Source organism: Biomphalaria glabrata, chromosome 12, assembly GCF_947242115.1.
Source record: "Biomphalaria glabrata chromosome 12, xgBioGlab47.1, whole genome shotgun sequence".
Classification (NCBI taxonomy): Eukaryota; Metazoa; Mollusca; class Gastropoda; family Planorbidae; genus Biomphalaria; species Biomphalaria glabrata.
Genome location: NC_074722.1, coordinates 727,534 through 750,595, shown reverse-complemented (window position 1 = coordinate 750,595; position 23,062 = coordinate 727,534). Strand labels below are relative to the sequence as shown.

The window sequence follows — 23,062 nt, the reverse complement described above, 5'->3', positions numbered from 1 at the left end:
TGATGCTTTGACCAGGGGGCACGTTATTAAAGGTCAGTTAATGGTCTAGGAGTACAATAAACGACACAAGTTTAGTCTCACTCACTCTGTCTGTCTGGTAAAAAGTTTGGACATGTTCTTTCCCCAACATTCATTCTCGGGTTAAAAAGAAACTTTGTACAATTATTCATTGGTATAGACAAGACATGAGTCAATAAAACTAAAACCTAGTCAATCAATTAATTACTGGAAATTTACTATGTTGTTTAGTACCAACAAAGGAAATAAATTCTGTAGTATTCACAGACATGTCTCATATGTATAGTTTTGTCTTCTTAGATAACTGTACACGTAATTTCTCCCACACCCATTCTCGGATCAATTTGAAACTTTAAAAAATTATTTATAACTCATATCAAAGCACGAATCAAATTTGAAAAATTAGCCAGCTAGCTAATTAATGAATTATTTGGTTTGATATCATTTAAGATAAATAACTTCTACACTATTGACATATATATATAGTTGTATGTGCGGAGTTCTTCCCATTAGATAAGTGGGTTTTATTTTTTTTTTTATTTTATTTTTTTTTTTACATATTTTGCTTGTTCTAAGAAAATCTTTAGTCAACACTGTTGAGTGGAAAACACTAATTTTTTTCGCCTTTGACGAACGGGGGTTGCCGGAGAAGGACTAATTAGCGTAAGCTCTGTCCATAGAAATAGACGTACCATTAAAATAATCAGCACGAGGGTGACCATGGCAGCAGAGATGTACGCCACGCCTGGCCAGATGTCCAGCGTGGCAGCGTAGATGTTGACGAAGACCACGGATCCTATCAGCTTGGCAGCTGTCTCGGCACTTGAAGCCAGCGCGAACACTTTGCCCGTCTCGTCCTCGTTCACAGCTTTACTTAGAATAGATCTGAAGGAATTGAGAGACATTGGGGTTTGTCAATCTAATATATGAATCAGAACGTAAGGCTTATATATGTAGGTTATGTTCCGAATAAAAAACAAAACCGTGTGACTAAGCTGGATTAAACTTAGCAAAGAAGTTCCTTAGATCAAAGCGGAGACCGTAGTGCAGGGGTTCTCAACCTGTGGGTCGCGACCCCCTTGGGGGGTCGATTGACGATTTGCCAGGGGTCGCCAAAGACCATCGAAAAAACGGATTGTGTTTGTCCATTCTTCTATTGCTGTATGTGGGGTGGGGGAGGAGTGGGGGATTGTAAAATGGTTGAGAACCGCTGCCGTAGTGTATGTTTAATGTCCCTCTCACAATCGGAGGGCCCTAAAAATAGACACAAATCACCTAATTATATCTCTGAACGAAACGTTTTAACAAATCGGGTAAACCCGTTTTCACAGTAATTTGTATTGGATATAAGTATGTCAGCTGAACGGGTAAACCCGTTTTCATATTCTACGTTTATTTTCGTGTTAAATTTCACAGATGTGAAAGACACATTCTCCAAGTTTGACATAGATCTAAATTCAATGCAGTAGATCAGTAATACCCAAACTAAAGCCCGCAGGCCCCGGGTCATATCTGGCTATTATTAAATGAACTAATTAACTGAGACAGTAAATGTCGAGTGTCAAATGACACTTCCGGTAGTCCCTGCCCGGTGACTTAAATTTGTAGCCCTTTTTCATTTGTATTGTACGGCCTATCACAAGATCCTCAGGGCTTGAAAAGACTTTCCTGCAGGGAACAGTATCAGGGAATAGAAGGAGAGGCAGACAATGGGAGGACAGCATTAAGGGGTGGACTGGCCTGTCTATAGAAGAAACTATAATCCTGGCAAAAGACAGAGAAGAATGGATGGAGGGAGATGGTTGTCAGATCATGCGTTGTGCCCTAGCGGTCCAACAGACTACAGGATAGGAGACCATGATAAGGAAGCCAACATTTTGTTTGTGTAAAACATTAAAATGTTAAAAATGTTTGGTGTTTGTATTCGTTTGCTCTTTAAACAGTTTTTAGTTTACTCGCCTTGCTTAGCATATATTTGAAAAAACTTCTCAAATCATATCAAATTGAGTTTCCCAGTACAAATTTGGTGTAAAAAATTCAATAATACCATACTCTAGAACGGAGGTTCTCAAACTTTTTTAGTTTGCCACCCACAGGTTGAGAACCCCTGCTCTAGCTCCTTCCTACTGAATGACCACGAAGAAAGGCAAAAAAGAAAGTAATCGATTATGACAGTGGCGTAGCTAGGAAATTGCCATCATTTGGGGGCTCGGGGAAGACGTGACCTCTTTGGGGGCCCCTGCATTCTGCATAACATTTAATATTTAACATAAAAAACAATTTCGAACACTCACTTGGGGGCATCCCTCAAGTGGGGTCCCTGGGGGGGATTTTCGAATTCTTCCCCCCCCCTCCCCCCCCAACCCTAGATACGCCACTGGTTTATGCATTACCTTAAACCAGAAGTTATAATACCAGCTGCCGATCCGATGACAACAGAGACATAGACCATCCAGGTCTGCGTACAGAAACCCGCCCAGACGGTCCTGACTAGCTTGCAGGTCAGTCCTATCAGAACTATGACCATGTCGTTGATGTGGAGAAACGTGGACAGGACAGGCAGCAGAAGCAGCAGACATAGACCCATTCCTGCATAGTCCACGGACGACAAGTAGCCATAGCCTGATGGTTCCCATGACAACGGTGGCTTCTGTAAAGTGCAAGGAAGGAAACATTATATGTATTTATATGAAAAGAGAGATTGAGAGGTTGGGGGAGAAAGATACACAGATAGAAAGACAGACAGACGGAAAGACAGACAGACAGGCAAATATGCAGCCAGACAATCAGGTAATCAGCTTTGTTTTTTTTTAAAGTATTTTTAAAATGTTTTTATTGTTTAAGCACTTGCAACCAAAGGTAACAACAGTTCACCTAAAAATTAGCAGATGATAAGTCTTGCTAGAGAGAGACTTACTGATAGATAGACATATACAAAGAGAGAGACAGACAGAGAGAAAAATAGAGAGACAAATGGAGAAAGAGGCAAAGAAACAGACTGACAGACTGACAGATAGATAGATAATAGATAGATAGATAGATAATAGATAGATAGATAGATAGATAGATAGATAGATAGATAGATAGATAGATAGATAGATAGATAGATGGAAGGATGGATGGATAGATAGATAGATAGATAGATAGATAGATAGATAGATAGATAGATAGATAGATAGATAGATAGATAGATAGATGGAAGGATGGATGGATGGATGGATGGATGGATGGATGGATCGATAGATAGATAGATAGATAGATAGATAGATAGATAGATAGATAGATAGATAGATAGATAGATAGATAGATAGTGTGATTACCTTGCTATTATATAAATATCTTTAAGGATTAGCATTAGCAACCATTGTAGATATAAATACGATGCTGGTCAATTGTTTCCACTCTATTGTAATGCTTCAATATTGCAAGGAGTCTTAGCAGTGACCGCTACATAACTAAGTTCTTTTATTAACAGTCCTCCTAATGATTTCTACGTAAGACCCTACGCAAAGTGTCCTGTAAGCCTACATCTATTTATTTATTCAGCTCTTTACTGAATACAAAGAAACATACGAGTCGAGTGCGGGAATACCCGCTAAATAGCCAAATTTAATTTTTCACATAAATATATTTTAAAAAATTATAACGTCCTAACCACAGCTTTCTTCGTGTGGCCAAGTGGCTAGTAATTTTTTTCCGCCAAAATATACATAAACAGTCAAATTTCTAGAAAAATTGTTACAGACGTTTTCGGGATACATGTCCGGTGTCCAGGTTCCACCCAGTTCAGTTTCTATGAAAAGATATTGTAGTCATGCAAAAATGTTTTTAAGCTATGAATCAAACACGGAAGTCTGCACTGACCTGTACAAATAGAACTGTGACATCTTGCTCTCCAACTTTACAAATCTGGTTCAAAAACATGCCGACGAAAGCCACGAGTACTATAGTCCTTTTCCCATCTTCTCGAGGCTTGACGAGTGACCTAACACTTTCTTTGACTCCCTGTAAACTGCAGAAATCAATGACGTCATCGGTGATGTTAATTTAGCCATTTCGTTTGAGTGCACCCTTTTCATTATGCCAAAAGGGTTTATTAACTAATATTGATTTAAAGAAAAAAAAAAGGGGAAAAAAATAATGTATCACTACGCTGTTGAGGATTGCATTTGCTTGTGTGTGTATTTATAGTTCAGTGACCAGGAAATGAGGTCAAAGTTGATCACTCATGGGGCGGGGCTTAGAGAAGGAAGCGCGCGCGAGGAAACAAAATACGTAAATACTTTTCTTAACAAATTTTTCTTTTTAAGGTCGATGCAATAAGACTAGCTAGACTACCAAGCTTATATCAACTCACTCCGTCCGTCTGTCTGTCTGTCTGTCCCAAAATTTTACACGTTATTTCTCCCACTTCTCATTCTCAGATCAAATTGAAACTTTTACACAATTATTCATGTCTATGACTTTACAAGAGTAAAGAAAAAGTAACTAGTTGTACTAAACTGGTGGCAGGTGACCCGTGACGATAATCTTATTTTTTAATTTTTACTTTTTTTTTCATTTTTTTTTTAAATTTTTCCAAGCTTCACCCTATACATTTCCAACTATTGAATTATTTCTGTTTCTGAAACGCTAAACTGCACACCCAAATAATATTTAACTGGTGGATCATTAATATTGATTATTTTGATAGTCATAACTAAGCTAAGCTAATACACTTAACATCGCAATATATCAACTGACCTAAACAGACCAGGCTGAGTGTTGTACTTGGGATCGAACCCTTCCTCACTGGGCAACTTATCGTGGATGCTCTCGTCCATACACAGAACCACTGTCAGCAATGAAGCAGCGTGAAAGATACTGACCACCACAAGGCTGACCTGTAGGCTAGATATATCCTGGAGACCCCCGGCTAACAAAGAGCCTGGAACATAATATTTCATTACAGCAAATATTTCTCATACATACATACAGGCTGATCTATTACAGGCTGATCTATACAGGCTGATCTATACAGGCTGATCTATTCAGGTTGATATGCACAGGCTGATCTATACAGGTTGATCTATACAGGCTGATCTATACAGGCTGATATGTACAGGCTGATATATTATAGGCTGATCTATACAGGCTGATCTATTACAGGCTGATCTATACAGGCTGATCTATACAGGCTGATCTATACAGGCTGATCTATACAGGCTGATCTATACAGGCTGATATATACAGGTTAATATATATATAGGCTGATCTATACAGGCAGATTTATACAGGCTGATCTATACAGGCTGATATGTACAGGCTGATCTGTACAGGCTGATCTATTAGGCTGATCTATACAGGCTGATATGTACAGGCTGATCTGTACAGGCAGATCTATACAGGCTGATCTATACAGGCTGATATGTACAGGCTGATCTGTACAGGCAGATCTATTACAGGCTGATCTATACAGGCTGATCTATTACAGGCTGATCTATACAGGCTGATCTATACAGGCTGATATATACAGGCTAATCTATACAGGCTGATATATACAGGTTAATATATATATAGGCTGATATATGCAGCCTGATACATACAGGCTGATCTATACAGGCTGATATATACAGGCTAATATATATATAGGCTGATATATGCAGTCTGATACATACAGGCTGATCTATAACGGCAGATTTATACAGGCAGATCTAAACAGGCTGATATGTTCAGGCTGATATATACTGGCTGATCTATAACGGCAGATTGATACAGGCAGATCTAAACAGGCTGATATGTTCAGGCTGATATATACAGGCTGACATGTACTGACTGATATATACTGGCTGATATATGCATGATCTCATTCTCAAATACAAAGAAAGCTACAAAGACCTTGATATACCGATAGGAAAAAATCTAACAGTGTTGACAGATAAATAGGAAGAAATCTTTAAAATTTAAACTGTTGAGTAATGAAAAATGTAAGAATTTCGAAAGATTGTCAGTAATAACAAATAACCAAAGATTTGATAACAAAAAGATAATAAGCATCTAGAATAAATACTGCTTAATTAATATGTTCAATCTGGTACTTATAAGAGTCATTGCTCGTCACTGACCTACAAAAAGTCCAAAAAAGTTCATGGCTAACAATTTCCCAAGTTTTCTGGTTCTGTCTTCATGAAACGTCGTGTCGCTGATGTAACTGTTAACGGCCATTGTGATCACCGAGCTTTTACCCAGAATTCCCTTTAGAAAACACGAGCATAAATATCTTTTGAACATTGTGTGTCAGTGTGTGTCAGTGTGTGTGTCAATGTGTGTCAATGTGTGTGCCAGTATGTGTGTCAGTGTGTGTGTCAGTGTGTGTGTCAATGTGTGTGTCATTGTGTGCCAGTATGTGTGTCAGTGTGTGTGTGTCAATGTGTGTGTCAGTATGTGTGTCAATGTGTGTGTGTCAATGTGTGTGTGTGTGTGTCAATGTGTGTACCAGTATGTGTCAGTGTGTGTGTCAATGTGTGTGTGTCAATGTGTGTGTGTCAATGTGTGTGTCAGTATGTGTGTCAATGTGTGTGTGTCAATGTATGTGCCAGTATGTGTCAGTGTGTGTGTCAATGTGTGTTTCAGTGTGTGTCAATGTGTGTGTCAGTGTGTGTGTCAATGTGTGTGTCAGTGTGTGTGTCAATGTGTATGGGAAATGAATAAAATTACAAAAAAAAAATGCTTTAAAAAATTAACATTGTGTATTTATTTTCACTAAATTCAAACTCAAACTCGAAATAAGATGAAACTTCAATGCTATTAAAACAAAATCATCATTATCAGCAAACTCAATGTGCGCGGGGTCTTGAGAGGTTCAAATCCTCTCTTGCAAAAGCCCCTGGCCAGAAGCTCTGCTGCTCTTGCGATGACGTAAACATATTTGTAATTTCATATTGTTGACATGAAAAGATGAAATCTTGTAGTAATTTATTAATAACATTGTTGTGACACGGTCACTGTGTGTGGTCAACCGTGACACACGGTTAAGTGTTGGGTACCGGGGAGTTAAGGGACTTGCGGGAAGAGACGAGTGTGTTGAAAATATGCAGAAGGAAGTCATCTAGTGGAGTTGGTTATCTGTAGATAATGTTAGCCTTGTCAATATGTTATGTTTGCATGCTGCACAATAAAAGGACTTGTTTCTTCACAACTTTCTCTCTTCTTCCTATATATGGTGGGCTCATGTCAGCGTTCTCTCTTATATATAGAGGGCTTGGGGTCCGCATTCTTGCAGCGCTGTTCACCAGAAAAGCTGATGCCGCAGTTGGGTTTTCTCTAGCTAACACTTCCCTTGGGTGTGCGGCCTTATACTGCTGATGGTCTTTGGCTCTCGCTCCGTGACGTATGTTTTCACATTATTATTGTTAGCTTCCATCACAGCGTCAATTATAATGTGTTTTGTAAGGGTTTCATATTTGTGGTCCACTTTTGACAGGTCTACCCATCGATCGAAGTATATCGACATGTTGGTGACGAATATTTGTGGATCGTCGTTTGCTAGAGGTGTCGACTCTTTCAATCTCCTTCGATATTCGTAACTTGTTGAGCCAAATGGACCTCATTCACCAATCGTAAACAAACAACATTTAGCCACATGGTGCTCTATCTCTTCTATATAATTTACGATCTCATGTTTAATTCATAATGGTTGTCCCGTGACAGATTTTTTCATTATTTTATCAATAAGATCACGTGACTAAATGTTGTTTGTTTACGATTGGTGAATGAGGTCCATTGTCTTAGCAAAGCCTCCTTCACGGCCACGTTCTCTTTTCTTTCATCTTCTCTCATTTGTATGCCTCTCCCTTTCAACGCCTCATGAGGCTTCTTGCCCATTCTGACTGTGGGAGGTTGCATGCTGTTGCTATGTCCTCAAATTTCAGTATATATGAGTCAATGCACTCATTCTGGCTCTCGTCAAATGGAGACATTCTGTCTAATTGTTTGTATTTGTCAAAGTGTTCCTCCTTTTCATTTTGCTGTTCTTTGTCTTTCTTTTCTTTAAGTTTTAGTTCTAGTTGTAAGATTTCCTTCCTTCTACTATCTTCTTCTTTCTTTTTGGCTTCTTCCCTATTAAATCTCCTTTCTTCTCTTTCTTCCTCCTGTGCTATTTTTAGTGTAATGAACTTTTTCAAGTTCTTCGCCTTGTAGGCCATTTTCCTTGCCCGCTTCTCTATATATTTTGTACATCGACATTTCGTGATCGCCTGTTGTGAAGAAACAAGTTCTTTTAAGTATAAACTGCATTTTATTGTGCAGCATTCCAACATAACATATTTACAAGGCTAACATTATCTACAGATAACCAACTCCACTAGAAGACTTCCTTCTGCAAAAATGTTTGTAAAATGTTTTACATGTTTCGGATGTTCCTTCAGAGTTGAAGATAATTACTTCCTAGTCCAAACCTCCCGCAGGACGACGGGGGATGGGAGCGGGCAGGGTTTGAACCCGGGACCATCGATAAATCTGAACGACAGTCCAGCGCGCAAACCGCACGACCAGGCAGCCATCCTGCATATTTACAACACAATCGTCACTTCCCGCAAGTCCCCTAACTCTCCGATACCCGACAATGTATTATGTGTCATGGTTGATCACACACAGTGTCCGTTTCACCACAATGATGTTATAGAGTTTTGAGCTTTGGCCTAATTGCATAATGTTGTAGAGCTACAGAATGTGCTTGTGAAATGTTTTAATATGTTTTGATCTAATAAATAATGCTTGAAAATATTCCCTATGTACAAACAATCCAATAATTGAAAATTAATATATTAAATACAAACATAATCACAAACCAAACATTTTACAAACATAAACCAAACATTTTATATATAATTTTTTTAATGAAAAAAATTAAAGGGAGCTTTGTTGTTACCCACTGACTCACCTGTATCAACGCCCCGAACATTATTATCATGAGAGTATGCTCCTCTAGCACGATGCCCAACATGTACAACAGCACTGCCAGAGTGCTACCTATACTTGGGATCATCATCGGCAGCTTTCTACCGGTGCGGTCACTCCAGGCGCCACAAAAGAGTCCAAGGACGACAGCAGGGATGTTCACCAGTATTCGGTAAAACATCAGGAATGTGGCAGCTCTAACGAAAAGAAACAATGGCGGAATATAAAGGTTATGGGGGCGTGGGGATGGGAGGAGGGGGGGCTCTACATAGGGCAATTACAGGTGTTTATGGGCATGTGTTTTTTTTTCCTTATTTAACAATTCTTTTCGCTCTCCTAATAAAGTTTAGCTTAGCAACACACAATTCAGACATACTTTAATATCAACAAACGCCATAAACATTTAGCAGACGTAAAGCATGGCTAACACAGAGTATTTACGGGAGATTTTTCAACATCGAGGCAAATTCGTAAATAGTTTTTTCTTTTTGGTGTATACGGTGTAGAAGATAAAGGAAGTGTTGTTGAGATGTTTCTATAGCAACATTCAAATTTGTGTGCACTCTTTGCGCACTGCATATGAAAATATTTGAAGCACTTCCGTTTGTAGTTCATTTTTTTTTAAATTGTTCTTTTTATATGACGTCCTTGACATTGTTAATTTTGTCAATTTATTTCCAAATCTCTTCCCGTTTTTCTTTTTCTTCCATTTTATCACCACGCCACATGTCTTCATATCGCTTTCTCTTCTTTTTCTATCTGGGACTTTGATTCCTTACATTTTAGAACGTAAACTGGATTTTAAAAATCAAAGTTCAAGGAAGGGGGAGATTACTCTGATTAACTTATAAGGGGAAAATCCCAACGATACAACAAGGGGCATAGAAACGTGAAATAAATATTGAAGACTATAATAAATAAAGGAGGCGCGGTAGCTGGGTGGTCAAGCACTAGGCCTCCGAACCGAGGGTTCCGGGTTCGAATCCTGGTGAAGACTGCATTTTTATATTTTGGAAACTTTAGGAGCCTCTGAGTCCACTTTCTAACGGGTAATTGACATTGGTTAGGGTAAAGTAAAGGTGGTTGGTCGTTGTGCTGGCCACAAGACACCCTCGTTACCGGTTGGTCACAGAAATAGATGACCTTTATATCATTGCCCATACTTAGCAAGGTCTGAAAGGGGTACATTACTTACTTTTATAATAATTAACCAATCGTAAACAAACAACATTGAGTGACGTGCTTCTCTATCTCTTCTATACAAACTACGATCTTATTTTAATCAACAACGGTTATCACGTGACAGTTTTTTTCCCCGTTGTTTTATCCATATTATCACGTGACCGATCATTTTGGTGAATGAGGTCCATTAAGTGGATATTAATCATGGAATCGAGATGTTACAGAAAGATCCTAGGTCTTAGAAAGACTGCACTAAAGAACTGCAAAAAATTTTCTGCACGGAACAGCACCAGGAAAAAGAAGAAGAGGCAGACAGAGAAAGCGACATAAAAGAATGGACGGTCTTGCCATTAAAAGAGATTCTAATGATGGCAAAAGCCAGAGAGGAAAAGAGGCGGTCGACAGATCAGGTGTGTTGTCACAAAGGTCCAACAGATTATGGGAGAGGTGAAGGTGACTTCTGGAGGGTATTTGGTGCCTTCCTATTATACAATGTCATCTTTTTGTGAATATCATGAGACTGCGGAGACTAAGTTTGGAATATTTTAGCTGCTTTGAAAATCTAATCAAAGATGCGACTATGTTTCACTAATACATTGTAGGGTTCTTAGCGTAGTGAAACATTCACGAAGATTCTCACCTGGTCTGGACAGGGCCCTCTAGCCCCGGAAGCTCCTGAAGGTATTCGCAAGGGTCCAGGGTTCCATTCATGAAGAGAACCTGGCGAGGCGTCCAGGCGTGGGAGACGATGACCATGTCACGTGTGAGGTCTTTGCACACGGCACTGATAACAAACGGGCGAATGATGGCGTCCAGCATCGCCTCCCCTGTCTTGTACAAAAAGAAAACGATTTCCGCCAAACATGCTCCCAGGATGCAGTACTTTCCAAGCATTGTTGACCTTCAGGAATAGAACGAAGAAGGTTATTTTTAGAACAACTTAAATAAGATTTTGACATTTGAGACTACAATACTATATTGAACTACGTGAAAATACAACTTAAGTGCCTGACACTAGGTAATAGACGACGCTTGTTGATTATAATAACAAGTTATTTGTCAACATTGTCTTGTAGAAAGAAATTTTTTTTCGAGGAAAGCTAAAAATAGCACATAAAGTCCAAGGGCGATAATTAACGACAAAAGTTTAATTATAATTTCGATTCTCGCTTGTTAATTAATCTAATGTTTGATCGGGAGTACATATGAAAGGGTTTTGGGGTGATGCACGAATATTTGTGAGAAAGTTCTACTTATGGATATTTTATTATAATATTCTTAGCGTTAATTTCTTTATTACATTCATTTAGATTATACCACTATTGAAAGGAATTATTGTTCCCGTCCATTCTGCAAATCAAATTCATTTAATGAAACGAAGGTGTTTCCATGAACAATGAAATTGTGTTTCTGCACTCTATTCAAATGGGTCCGCACCACGCAGTGCGTGTCTCTAGAACTAAATCTAGAACCACTTGCAAGATAAAACCAGTCTCACCATCGTGAGTGCCTACCAAATATTTAAACTGGCAAGTTTAGTAAAACAACTACCGTAAAGGTGAATATCCAAATGTAACTGGATATATTAGCTTTGTATTTATATATATATATATATACTCTAGCTACGTCACTGCTTTGAGTTATTTTTTCAGTCGTTAAATCCTGCTTTTACTAATTCTTGACAATTTTTTTCATTCTTCTAATGCGCTAAATTTGATAATGGTGTGAACTTATATTATACGGCAGAAGTGAGCGTCACATTAACAGATAACAGGATTTAGTTCCGTCACAGTGTGACATTATTATAACTTCTTTTCATTTTATTTTAAGCTATAAATTTATTCTTAAAAATTGGTTGAATTAAAATCCATAAGTTACTCTGGCAAGAAAATCCTGGCTACTAAAATGCTTATCTTCAAATTTAATATACTTAACAACAGAGGCGGGCCGCGTATCGAGATGGACCTGGGCATTTCTATAGAATCCGGCCCACAAATTGTACGCCATATGATGGGCATCCAATTATACCTGTCCTCAAAAGTATCGTGCAAAGTTTAATAGTGTATCGAAAGTTGTTAGATATATAAATAATTTATTATATGATTTTGAGACTATCTGAGAAACACTACTACCAAATGAATAAAGTATAACGGAATGGGGAATCTCTTAAGGTCACAAAAATTCCCTCAATGACATACATTAAAGATATACATGTACATATGTACTTGTTGTTGTTTCCTTTATAGATCTCTATAAGAAATAAAGGCTTAAGGTTTCTTGTATATTTTTTTTAATGTGTATTAGAAATTGAACTTCGCCGAGTGCTAGAGAAACGAAGCTGCATCCGTCAAGAGAAAGAAAAAGAAAGCTGCCCTGTCAACTAGCCCTAGGACAGATGCATATACATGCACGAACTGTGGCAAACTCTGCCGCTACAAAATTGACTTGATCAGTCAATCCAGATTCTTTCCCCGTCTCAAGACGAAACCAAAGCCTGTGACTCACATGGGCGCATCCATTGTCTTCCGACACAGAAGGAGCCATATATATAAGGAATTAACGTCTACTAGAAGCACTACGGATGTAGGGTATTTACAACAATGCTTTAGACTAGTATTAGACTTTAAAGCGTAAAAGTTGTTTCTTTTTTAATCACGACGTTCAAAGTGTTGCTTTTAAAGGGAATATTATAAAATCTTAAAACAATTTACTGGCACTGGCTGATCTAGGAGGACGTGGTAGGGACTATCGCTACACTCCACAAACCCCACACCCCACAAACTCAGTAGTTGATATGATACGATACCCGAATCTTCAGTTGACCTACATTTTCTACGTTTAAAGAGCAGACAGAACAATGGACCTCATTCACCAATCGTAAACAAACAACATTTAGTCACGTGATCTTATTGATAAAACAATGGGGAAAAAAACTGTCACGTGACAACCATCATGAATTAAACATGAGATCGTAAATTATATAGAAGAGATAGAGCGCCACGTGGCTAAATGTTGTTTGTTTACGATTGGTGAATGAGGTCCATTAATAGTTTGAAGTCAAAAGAAGGAGGACTCGCAGTCTATATAAAACAAGAAATATCGCAACGCCAAGAATGTGAACATACGGAATAAAAAATCTAGGACCCAACCTTTGATCTTAGGAGTGTCAGACTTTGTCCTTACTACTTGCCTAGAGAGTTCACACTGGGGTGTGTTGTTGGTGTGTACATGCCACCAACGGCTGACACAGGGATTGCGACGGGTGTAATTTTTGATGTGCTTCTCAATGGAGAATCAAAACATCCAGACTCTGTTAGTATCGTAACTGGAGATGTTAATAACCTGTCTATTGACATTGACAACACAATTGCCAAACTATAGTCAATAAATCTCCCTCCCCCACAAGGCAAGGTAGAACACTTGACAAATGCTACGTAAACACATGTAAAAGTTTGTTCCCACTGAATCTGACCATACAGTTGTACATCTTATACCTAATTACCCCGGGCATGCTACCGGCGCCTTCGACATACACGGAGGTCACGATGCTACCCTGCCTCATAGTGGCGCCCGGGTGGAAACGATCGTAGGAGGAAACGATTAGGCTAAAGGGTAGCAAAACAAGACTCCCGTGGGTGTGTGTGGGGGGGGTGCCTAAGGGGGTGCGAGAGCATCCTCATTGCACAGCGCGAAGTTGTAAAAAAGCTCCCACAACCTTGTCACAATCCAGGCGCTGTTCCTCAAGTGGCCGTTACATAAATGGCGTGTCCCGCACAGTTAGCCTGGTATAGAAAAGGAAAATGACGGGGGGTCTTAGTGTACGCGATCTCTTGCCACGAGTCTGACCCACCCGTCAGACAGAACATTGTACACTGTTCTCATTCAGGCCAGTGAGAGGGAACTCTTGTTCACTTTTGCTGGCCTAGAGTTCCAAGAGTCGAAGGCTCAACTCTACCTGACAGTTTAAGAAGAAGATACCTAATTACAAACCTACTCTAAACAATCATGGATTGGCCTCTTTAGTCACACAAGAAGTTTCAGAGTGTGTAAAATCGCCTCTCGAGACGTAAAATGCTACAACCTCTTAAAACAACAAAGAGAGTAATAAAAACGGTCAAGATGTCAGGCTATAGAAACACTAAGAGGGTGCATTGAGAACACAAACTGGGATATCTTTGTTGAGAACTGTCCAGACGTCTGTCCAGACATAAACGAACTAACAGAAACTGTGAACTCGTATCTATCATTCTGCGAGAAGTTAAGAATTCCAACAAAAGCAATACCAGTCTATGGAAACGCTAAGCCCTGGATGACCTAAAAACATCAAAGATCTTAAATATTAAAAAGAAAAGCGTGTAAAAGGCTAAAAACCAAGTGTTTATAGATAATTTCATGGTTTGGCTTAATTTGGAAGAAAATCTGGCCAAAACAACGTACAAAGCACTAAAAAAAAAAGCAATAACTAAAGGGAAAAAAAACAACACACAAAATTAACAACGTCTTTTGAAATAAATTCGTACAAGTGCTCCTTCTTCCCTAGTGCCGTTAGAGAACCAGCCAGGAAAACCAACGACTTAGCAGAATATAAATCCTGATTAACATGCTTGACTAGATTGACGCATGAAATGCGTATGAGGTAATAATCCTATTTTTTAAAGAAACGTCTGTAACCTATAAGATAAAATAAGATAACAACTCAAAAGCATGCTGGGAAAGATGGAAGAAAATAACAGGCTGCGCCTCAAAACGAGAACGACTTTCAGTGAATGACGAGGAGAAATTCGCCAACGAACTAAATCATTTTTATTCTCGTTTCCACAAAGAAGATTTTGTTGATCTACACAAAGAAATGTTCAACACTCTGACCAAAGAAAAACAAGAACCCTATGTCAATTTTGTAACTGAAGATGAGGTGACCTTATTATTCAGACGAGTAAATGTAACAAAGGCTTCTGGACCCGATAAAATGTTTTACATAATTCGGATGTTCCTTCAGAGTTGAAGATAGTTTACTTCCTAGTCCAAACCTCCCGCAGGACGACGGGGGATGGGAGCGGGCAGGGTTTGAACCCTCTACCGTCGATAAATCCGAACGACAGTCCAGCGCGCAAACCGCACGACCAGGCAGCCATCCATTTTCTTAGACTTCATGTATGACCATTAGTTTTTAGATAATTAGTGGCAAGCTGATCAAGCTATGTGTGGAAAAAATCTCTTCTCTGACATCTATAACTACTTGCTACAAACTTGCCTCATCCACAAACCTGAAAATCTTAAGAGATCGTTCAAAAGAAACTAAAATATAGATAGCTTTAAATCATTTCCGGCCAGTAGCACTAACATCTATAGTTATGGAATGTTTTTAAAAAATATATGCTTAACCAACTTGTGAAGATATTGAATCGTAAAAACATAAACATAATAATAAATGGCTCTAAATCAACACCGATAACAGTAAACTCAGGTGTACCTCAAGGAACAGTCTTGGGTCCACTACTATTTTTAATTTACATAAATGATTTACCAAATTGCATTACTTCAGGAACAAAAGTCAGATTATTTGCAGACGATTGCATAATATATAGAACAATAAAAAACAACACAAGACACAGATATTTTACAAAGAGAATTAGATGAATTACAGAAATGGGAATCAAATTGGAGCATGTCTTTCCACCCAGAAAAATGTCAGTTGTTAAGAGTAACAAAAAAACTAAAACAAATTAATTCAACTTATCTTATTCATGGCAAACCAGTAACACAGACTAAAAACGCAAAATACCTAGGTGTTATAATAAATGAAAAACTGTCATGGAATCCAAATATTGATGAAACTACAAAAAAAATCAAACAAAGCATTAGGATTTATTAAAAGAAATTTCTATAAATTAAATAAGAACATAAAACTAAAATGTTATTTAACCTTGGTTAGGCCAATAATAGAATATGCATCCTCCGTTTGGGACCCCTCAACTCAAGAAAACATTAAGAAACTGGAACAGACACAAAATAGAGCAGTGAGATTCATAACAAACGAATATTCACATTTGACTAGAGTAACACATTTAGTAAAATTACTAAATTTGGAAAGCCTTCAGGACAGAAGGCTCAAAAGTAAAGTAGCAATCATACATAAAACACTGAACCATAATCTTCAAATACAAAAACAAAATTTAATAAAATACTCAGAAAGACACAAAGATAAAGGCACATTCCACGTCCCATATGCTAGGACAAATTTGTACAAATACTCCTTCTTCCCTAGTGCTATTAGAGCATGGAATGGGTTGCCTGAGCTAGCCAGGAAAACCAGTGACTTGGCTGAATTTAAGTCATTGATTAATATGCATGACTAAATACATGACGCGTAGGACGTAATCATCTTCTTTTTTGAAGTAACGTCTGTATTATATAAGATAAGATAATAGTTACTAAGATAGTCTAGGTAGATAAATAGTTTTATTCTAGATCTAAAGTTTGAAGAGACCGACAATGCTTTGTTGTAAAATGTTTGACATGTTTCGGGTGTTCCTTCAGAGTTGAAGATAGTTTACTTCCCAGTCCAAACCTCCCGCAGGACGACGGGGGATGGGAGCGGGCAGGGTTTGAACCCTCGACCGTCGATAAATCCGAACGACAGTCCAGCGCGCAAACCGCACGACCAGGCAGCCATCCTAATAGACAATAGATTTAATTACCAAACTAGTATCTAGATCTAGCTAGACTTAGAAGGCTAGATCTAGCTAATAAATACTAATCAATAAATCATTATAAACTAGCTTTCCCTTTAGCATTAGGCATTAGGCCTACTAGATTTAGACTAGACCTTTAAAAACTAAAACCGAACAACAGCCATGGTGAAATCGCTCTGGCTATTTATTCTGATATTTACTAAATATAAACTAATTGAACACAGATCTAGATCTACCTCAGTCAACACTAAACTTAAAAAGGAAACAGTAATTATCAGCCATCACACTATAAATCATTGCAACTTCAAAAATAATCTAACATTCACATCCATAACATTAAAGAAGATTACACATCACAAATTAAAGTTCTCAATTAGAAACAGAATAAAATAAATACCTATCACTCTTAATATTAATAGCAGGACATTTAGAATCAAACCCAGGACCTATATCTAAAGATAGATGTAACACCTGTAAAAAAAAGTATGCACAATGAAACAGAAAGCCATTCAATAGTGACACCTGTGAAAAATGGTACCAGCATCTTGTCTCCATATGAATACACCTGTGTATTGTGCATTAGGCAACAAAGGCGCACCGTGGCACTGTTTACCGTGTGGGCTACCTCAGTTTACATCCGGACTGTTTCAAATTAAACACCTAACCCCAAAAAAGAAAGCAAACAGCTTCAGAGTGAGTACATAAACAATGTAATATCTAAAGATAACAACAAAAACCTATGGTCATACATGAAGTCTAAGAAAATGGAAACAACAAGCTCCATTAAAAGAAAAGGATAACTTAACACATAATGATAATGAAACTAAAGCAAACATCCTAAACAAATACTTTGCAACAGCACTCAGCCACAGGAGACAAAGACATATTACGTAATTTGAACAAAGTTGACAACATACGAGACACAGAAGTACAAGAAAAGTGGATCCAAAAACTATTAAGACTAAGACTAAGACCCAATCATGGGAAAGGCTTCGGGAGTCAACCCTGAGGACAAATCAGGAGCTGGCAACCCTAAGGCAGTTTGCAGCACCAAGTGCTACACTCTGGCAGAACCTGTGATGCCGCTGACCCCAAACTGTATCGGCACTGCCGTTCCTTTGGATACATCAGCTGCGTGGAGAGGGGGGAACTGATATGTGGGCGACATCGTTCCGACCACAGCTAATGCCCAGGCATTCATCTCACCAAGATGATCCATAGTCGCTTCGCGACTGAAGGAGGCCATAGTAAGACTGCTTATTGATCCATATGGAAATTTGTTGTGATTACAAGGACTCTTTTCTCATATAATAATAATAATAATAATAATAATAATTATTATTATTATTATTATTATTATTATATAAAGACAACACAACAGAACATTAAATCGAGTAAAGCATCTCAACCTGATGGTATTCCAGCTAGATTACTCAAAGAACTAAGCAATGAGCTAGCATCAGTGTTAAGATACTTTTTCAGGCATCTCTTAACCAGGGCAGAGTACCAAGGGACAGGAAAAATGCGAATGTCACTCCCCTAATAAAAAAAAAACAGAAAAATCTGACAAAGGAAACTACAGACCAGTATCACATGTAAAATCCCGGATCACATAATATGTTGCTTTTTGCAACATCACAAACCACGTCGACAAACATAATGTCATAATGTCCTTACTCCATACCAGCATGGCTTTGGGCAATATAGATCATGTGAAACTCAACCAATAGGACTAATTGATGATTTTTTAAAAGGTTTAGATAATAGTGAATAAAATACACATGTATATAGTTCGTCCATCGTAGTTCGATGATGACTACTTTTGTCATTCAGGGGGCTGAGGGCTTTGCACTGGGGGTTTTGTGCCTCCTCGTGTGGCTGGTGAGACCTATGTGAGCCCGGAATGTTTGGCTGCACACTGGGCAGGTTATTCCAGCTGGAGCTAGTGTCATTGGCCTTTCTTTTCTTCTCTGGCACTTTTTTTCTGCTAGCACTGTTCTCTTGTCCTCTGCAACATGTAATAAAATACTCAGAAAGACACAAAGATAAAGGCACATTCCTCGTTCCACTAGTTAGCATAAATGTGTATAAATACTCCTTCTTCCCTAGTGCTATTAGAGCATGGAATGGGTTGCCTGAACTAGCCAGGAAAACTAGTGACTTGGCGGAGTTTAGGTCATTGGTTAATATGCATGACTAAATGCATGACGCGTAGGACGTAATCATCTTCTTTTTGGAAGTAACGTCTGTATCATATAAGATAAGATGAGATAAAACTGGCAAAATCCTGACCCAAAGGGAGATATTTTATTTTTAGAATCTTTTTACAGTAAGACTCTCACTGTGACATAATGTTACAACAGCTGATCCTGTTATTACTAAATTCATCATCATCTCATCTTCATCACATCATCACATCGTCATCTCATCATTATCACATCATCATCACATCATCATCACATCGTCATCACATCGTCATCTCATCATTATCACATCATTATCACATCATCATCCCATCGTCATCTCATCATTATCACATCATCATCACATCATCATCACATCGTCATCTCATTATTATCACATCATCATCATATCATCATCACATCGTCATCACATCATCATCACATCATCATAACATCATTATCACATCATCATCACATCATCATCACATCATCATAACATCGTCATCAAATCATTATCACATCATCATCACATCATCATCACATCGTCATCTCATCATCCTCTCATCATTATCACAGCATCATCATCTCGTGAGTATGTAGTGCAAGTTTTGGATCTGATAATCTAATTGTAACACTCTCACTGTGACTAAGTTAGTGTTACAACAGAAGACAACTCAACTGTCTAAACATGTTAAACTAATGTAATTGATGTTACGCAACAGTGTAACTTATTCAGTTACTGTATGTGTATGGTATTGTACAAAAGCTCCTTCTTCCCTAGTGCTATTAGAGCATGGAATGGGTTGCCTGAGCTAGCCAGGAAAACCAGTGACTTGGCGGAGTTTAGGTCATTGGTTAATATGCATGACTAAATGCATGACGCGTAGGACGTAATCATCTTCTTTTTTGAAGTAACGTCTGTATTATATAAGATAAGATACGATAATGAGTTCATTGTTTTAACTCCTCCTCCTGTCTTTTGTTTTTTTTCTTGCCACACTGAAACTCCTAAATCTAGCACAATTTTTTCCCCCTGAAATATTTTGTGACGTCTTCATCCCGTGACCAAGTCTTTACACCTTACGTTGTCCCGCCCCCTTTTTTTTTCGAGCTCTTTTCCTTTTCCTTTTTTTTTTTTTACCATGCCAAAACTAAATACCCTCCTGCCCCCATTGAAACACACTTTTTTTTTTCTCTAGATGTGTTATTGTTACGAGGGTCAAGCTTTGATCTCTTCGTAATCTAGGCCAATGATAATTCAACCGACTGTCGGCAATCTCGCTTTGTGGTTTCAAGCAGATATCTATAAGCCTGTTTTTTTTTCTTTTGATATCTTTACAAGGACTTCATCATCTCATCATCATCACATTATCATCACATCATCACATCGTCATCTCAACATCATCACATTATCATCACATCATCACATCGTCATCTCAACATCATCACATTATCATCACATCATCACATCGTCATCTCAACATCATCACATCGTCATCTCATCGTCATCTCATCATCATCTCTTCATTATCTCATCATTATCTCATCATCATCTCATCATCATCTCATCATCATCTCATCATCATCTCATCATTATCACATCGTCATCTCATCATCATCTCAACATTATCACATCATCTCATCATTATCACAGCATCATCACATCGTCATCTCATCATCATCTCATCATTATCACATCATCTCATTATTATCACAGCATCATCATCTCGTCATTATCACATCATCATCTCATCATTATCACATCATCATGACATTATCTCATCATCATCACATCATCATGAAATTATCTCATCATTATCACATCATCATATCATTATCACATAAAAATCACATCATCATCACATAATAATCACATAATAATCACATCATCATCACATCATCATCACATCATCTGTCCCTTGACTTTCGTCGTAAGGGCGCTGTGACAGTTCGCGTAACCAAATCCCTCCACTTTTCCCGGTCAGCAGCTGTTCTCAACAAGAGGCTTGTCCACTCTTTTATGGTATCTAGCCAACTTTTCTTTGGACGTCCCTTTCTTCGTTCTCCCTTCACTGTACTTGTGTTGACGTAGCTCCAGACAGCTAATTTAACCTCCACTGTACCTGTGCTGACATGTAGCTCCAGACAGCTAATTTAACCTCCACTGTACCTGTGCTGACATGTAGCTCCAGACAGCTAATTTAACTTCCACTGTACCTGTGCTGACATGTAGCTCCAGACAGCTAATTTAACCTCCACTGTACTTCTGTTGACATGTAGCACCAGGCAGCTAATTTAACTTCAACTGTACATGTGTTGACATGTAGCTCCAGACAGCTAATTTAACTTCCACTGTACATGTGTTGACATGTAGCTCCAGGCAGCTAATTTAACCACCACTGTACATGTCTTGACATGTAGCTCCAGGCAGCTAATTTAACTTCCACTGTACATGTGTTGACATGTAGCTCCAGACAGCTAATTTAACCTCCACTGTACTTGTGCTGACATGTAGCTCCAGACAGCTAATTTAACCTCCACTGTACTTCTGTTGACATGTAGCACCAGGCAGCTAATTTAACTTCAACTGTACATGTGTTGACATGTAGCTCCAGACAGCTAATTTAACTTCCACTGTACATGTGTTGACATGTAGCTCCAGGCAGCTAATTTAACCACCACTGTACATGTCTTGACATGTAGCTCCAGGCAGCTAATTTAACTTCCACTGTACATGTGTTGACATGTAGCTCCAGACAGCTAATTTAACCTCCACTGTACTTGTGTTGACATGTAGCTCCAGGCAGCTAATTTAACCTCCACTGTACATGTGTTGACATGTAGCTCCAGGCAGCTAATTTAACCTTCACTGTAGTGTGTTGATATGTAGCACCAGGCAACTAATTTAACCTCCCTGTACATGTGTTTGCATGTAGCACCAGGCAGCTAATTTAACCTCCACTGTACCTATGTTGATATGTAGCTCCAGGCGGCTAATTTAACCTTCACTGTACATGTGTTTGCATGTAGCACCAGGCAGCTAATTTAACCTCCCTGTACATGTGTTTGCATGTAGCACCAGGCAGCTAATTTAACCTCCCTGTACATGTGTTTGCATGTAGCACCAGGCAACTAATTTAACCTCCACTGTACATGTGTTTGCATGTAGCTCCAGGCAGCTAATTTAACTTCCACTGTACCTATGTTGATATGTAGCACCAGGCAACTAATTTAACCTCCACTGTACCTATGTTGATATGTAGCACCAGGCAACTAATTTAACCTTCACTGTAGTGTGTTGATATGTAGCACCAGGCAACTAATTTAACCTCCCTGTACATGTGTTTGCATGTAGCACCAGGCAGCTAATTTAACCTCCACTGTACCTATGTTGATATGTAGCTCCAGGCGGCTAATTTAACCTTCACTGTACATGTGTTTGCATGTAGCACCAGGCAGCTAATTTAACCTCCCTGTACATGTGTTTGCATGTAGCACCAGGCAGCTAATTTAACCTCCCTGTACATGTGTTTGCATGTAGCACCAGGCAACTAATTTAACCTCCACTGTACATGTGTTTGCATGTAGCACCAGGCAACTAATTTAACCTCCACTGTACATGTGTTTGCATGTAGCACCAGGCAACTAATTTAACCTCCACTGTACATTTGTTTGCATGTAGCACCAGGCAACTAATTTAACCTTCACTGTACATGTGTTGATATGTAGCTCCAGGCAGCTAATTTAACCTCCACTGTACTTGTGTTGACATGTAGCTCCAGACAGTTAATTTAACCTCCACTGTACTTGTGTTGACATGTAGCTCCAGACAGCTAATTTAACCTCCACTGTACTTGTGTTGATATGTAGCTCCAGGCAGCTAATTTAACCTTCACTGTACTTGTGTTGACATGTAGCTCCAGACAGCTAATTTAACCTCCACTGTACCTGTGTTGACATGTAGCTCCAGCATTTGATGTGAAGTTGCCATCATAAAACTGCAGACGACAGCAGGAATCTATTTTCTAAAACGAGGCTACTAGTACAAAA

At 38.6% G+C, this 23,062-nt stretch overlaps 2 protein-coding genes across 2 annotated transcripts in view; one reads left to right on the top strand and one right to left on the bottom strand.

The window, feature by feature from the left end:
- The window catches only part of LOC106080058 (proton-coupled folate transporter-like), a 32,787-nt gene that overhangs the window by 1,022 nt on the left and 8,703 nt on the right, over positions 1-23,062 (bottom strand). Inside the window, exons 2-8 of the mRNA XM_056007199.1 lie at positions 10,778-11,038; positions 8,939-9,152; positions 6,123-6,252; positions 4,762-4,945; positions 3,883-4,030; positions 2,412-2,668; positions 711-903 (exon numbers count right to left, since the gene is read on the bottom strand). Coding sequence (XP_055863174.1) covers positions 711-903; positions 2,412-2,668; positions 3,883-4,030; positions 4,762-4,945; positions 6,123-6,252; positions 8,939-9,152; positions 10,778-11,031 — 1,380 coding nt within the window. The 5' untranslated portion in view covers positions 11,032-11,038. The remainder of the gene's footprint in view (positions 1-710; positions 904-2,411; positions 2,669-3,882; positions 4,031-4,761; positions 4,946-6,122; positions 6,253-8,938; positions 9,153-10,777; positions 11,039-23,062) is intronic.
- Positions 19,181-20,879, top strand: LOC129922101 (histidine-rich glycoprotein-like). Its single transcript, XM_056006680.1, has 2 exons — positions 19,181-19,600; positions 20,355-20,879. Exons 1-2 carry the CDS (start codon positions 19,181-19,183, stop codon positions 20,877-20,879), a joined length of 945 nt encoding a protein of 314 aa, XP_055862655.1.

What these genes read in the sequence shown, in the direction of transcription:
- LOC129922101 (XM_056006680.1), top strand. Translation starts at nt 19,181, where the DNA reads ATGTTACAACAGCTGATCCTGTTATTACTAAATTCATCATCATCTCAT. An exon ending in TATCACAGCATCATCATCTC is followed by an intron (nt 19,601 to 20,354) that starts GTGAGTATGTAG and finishes TATCTTTACAAG; the next exon opens with GACTTCATCATCTCATCATC.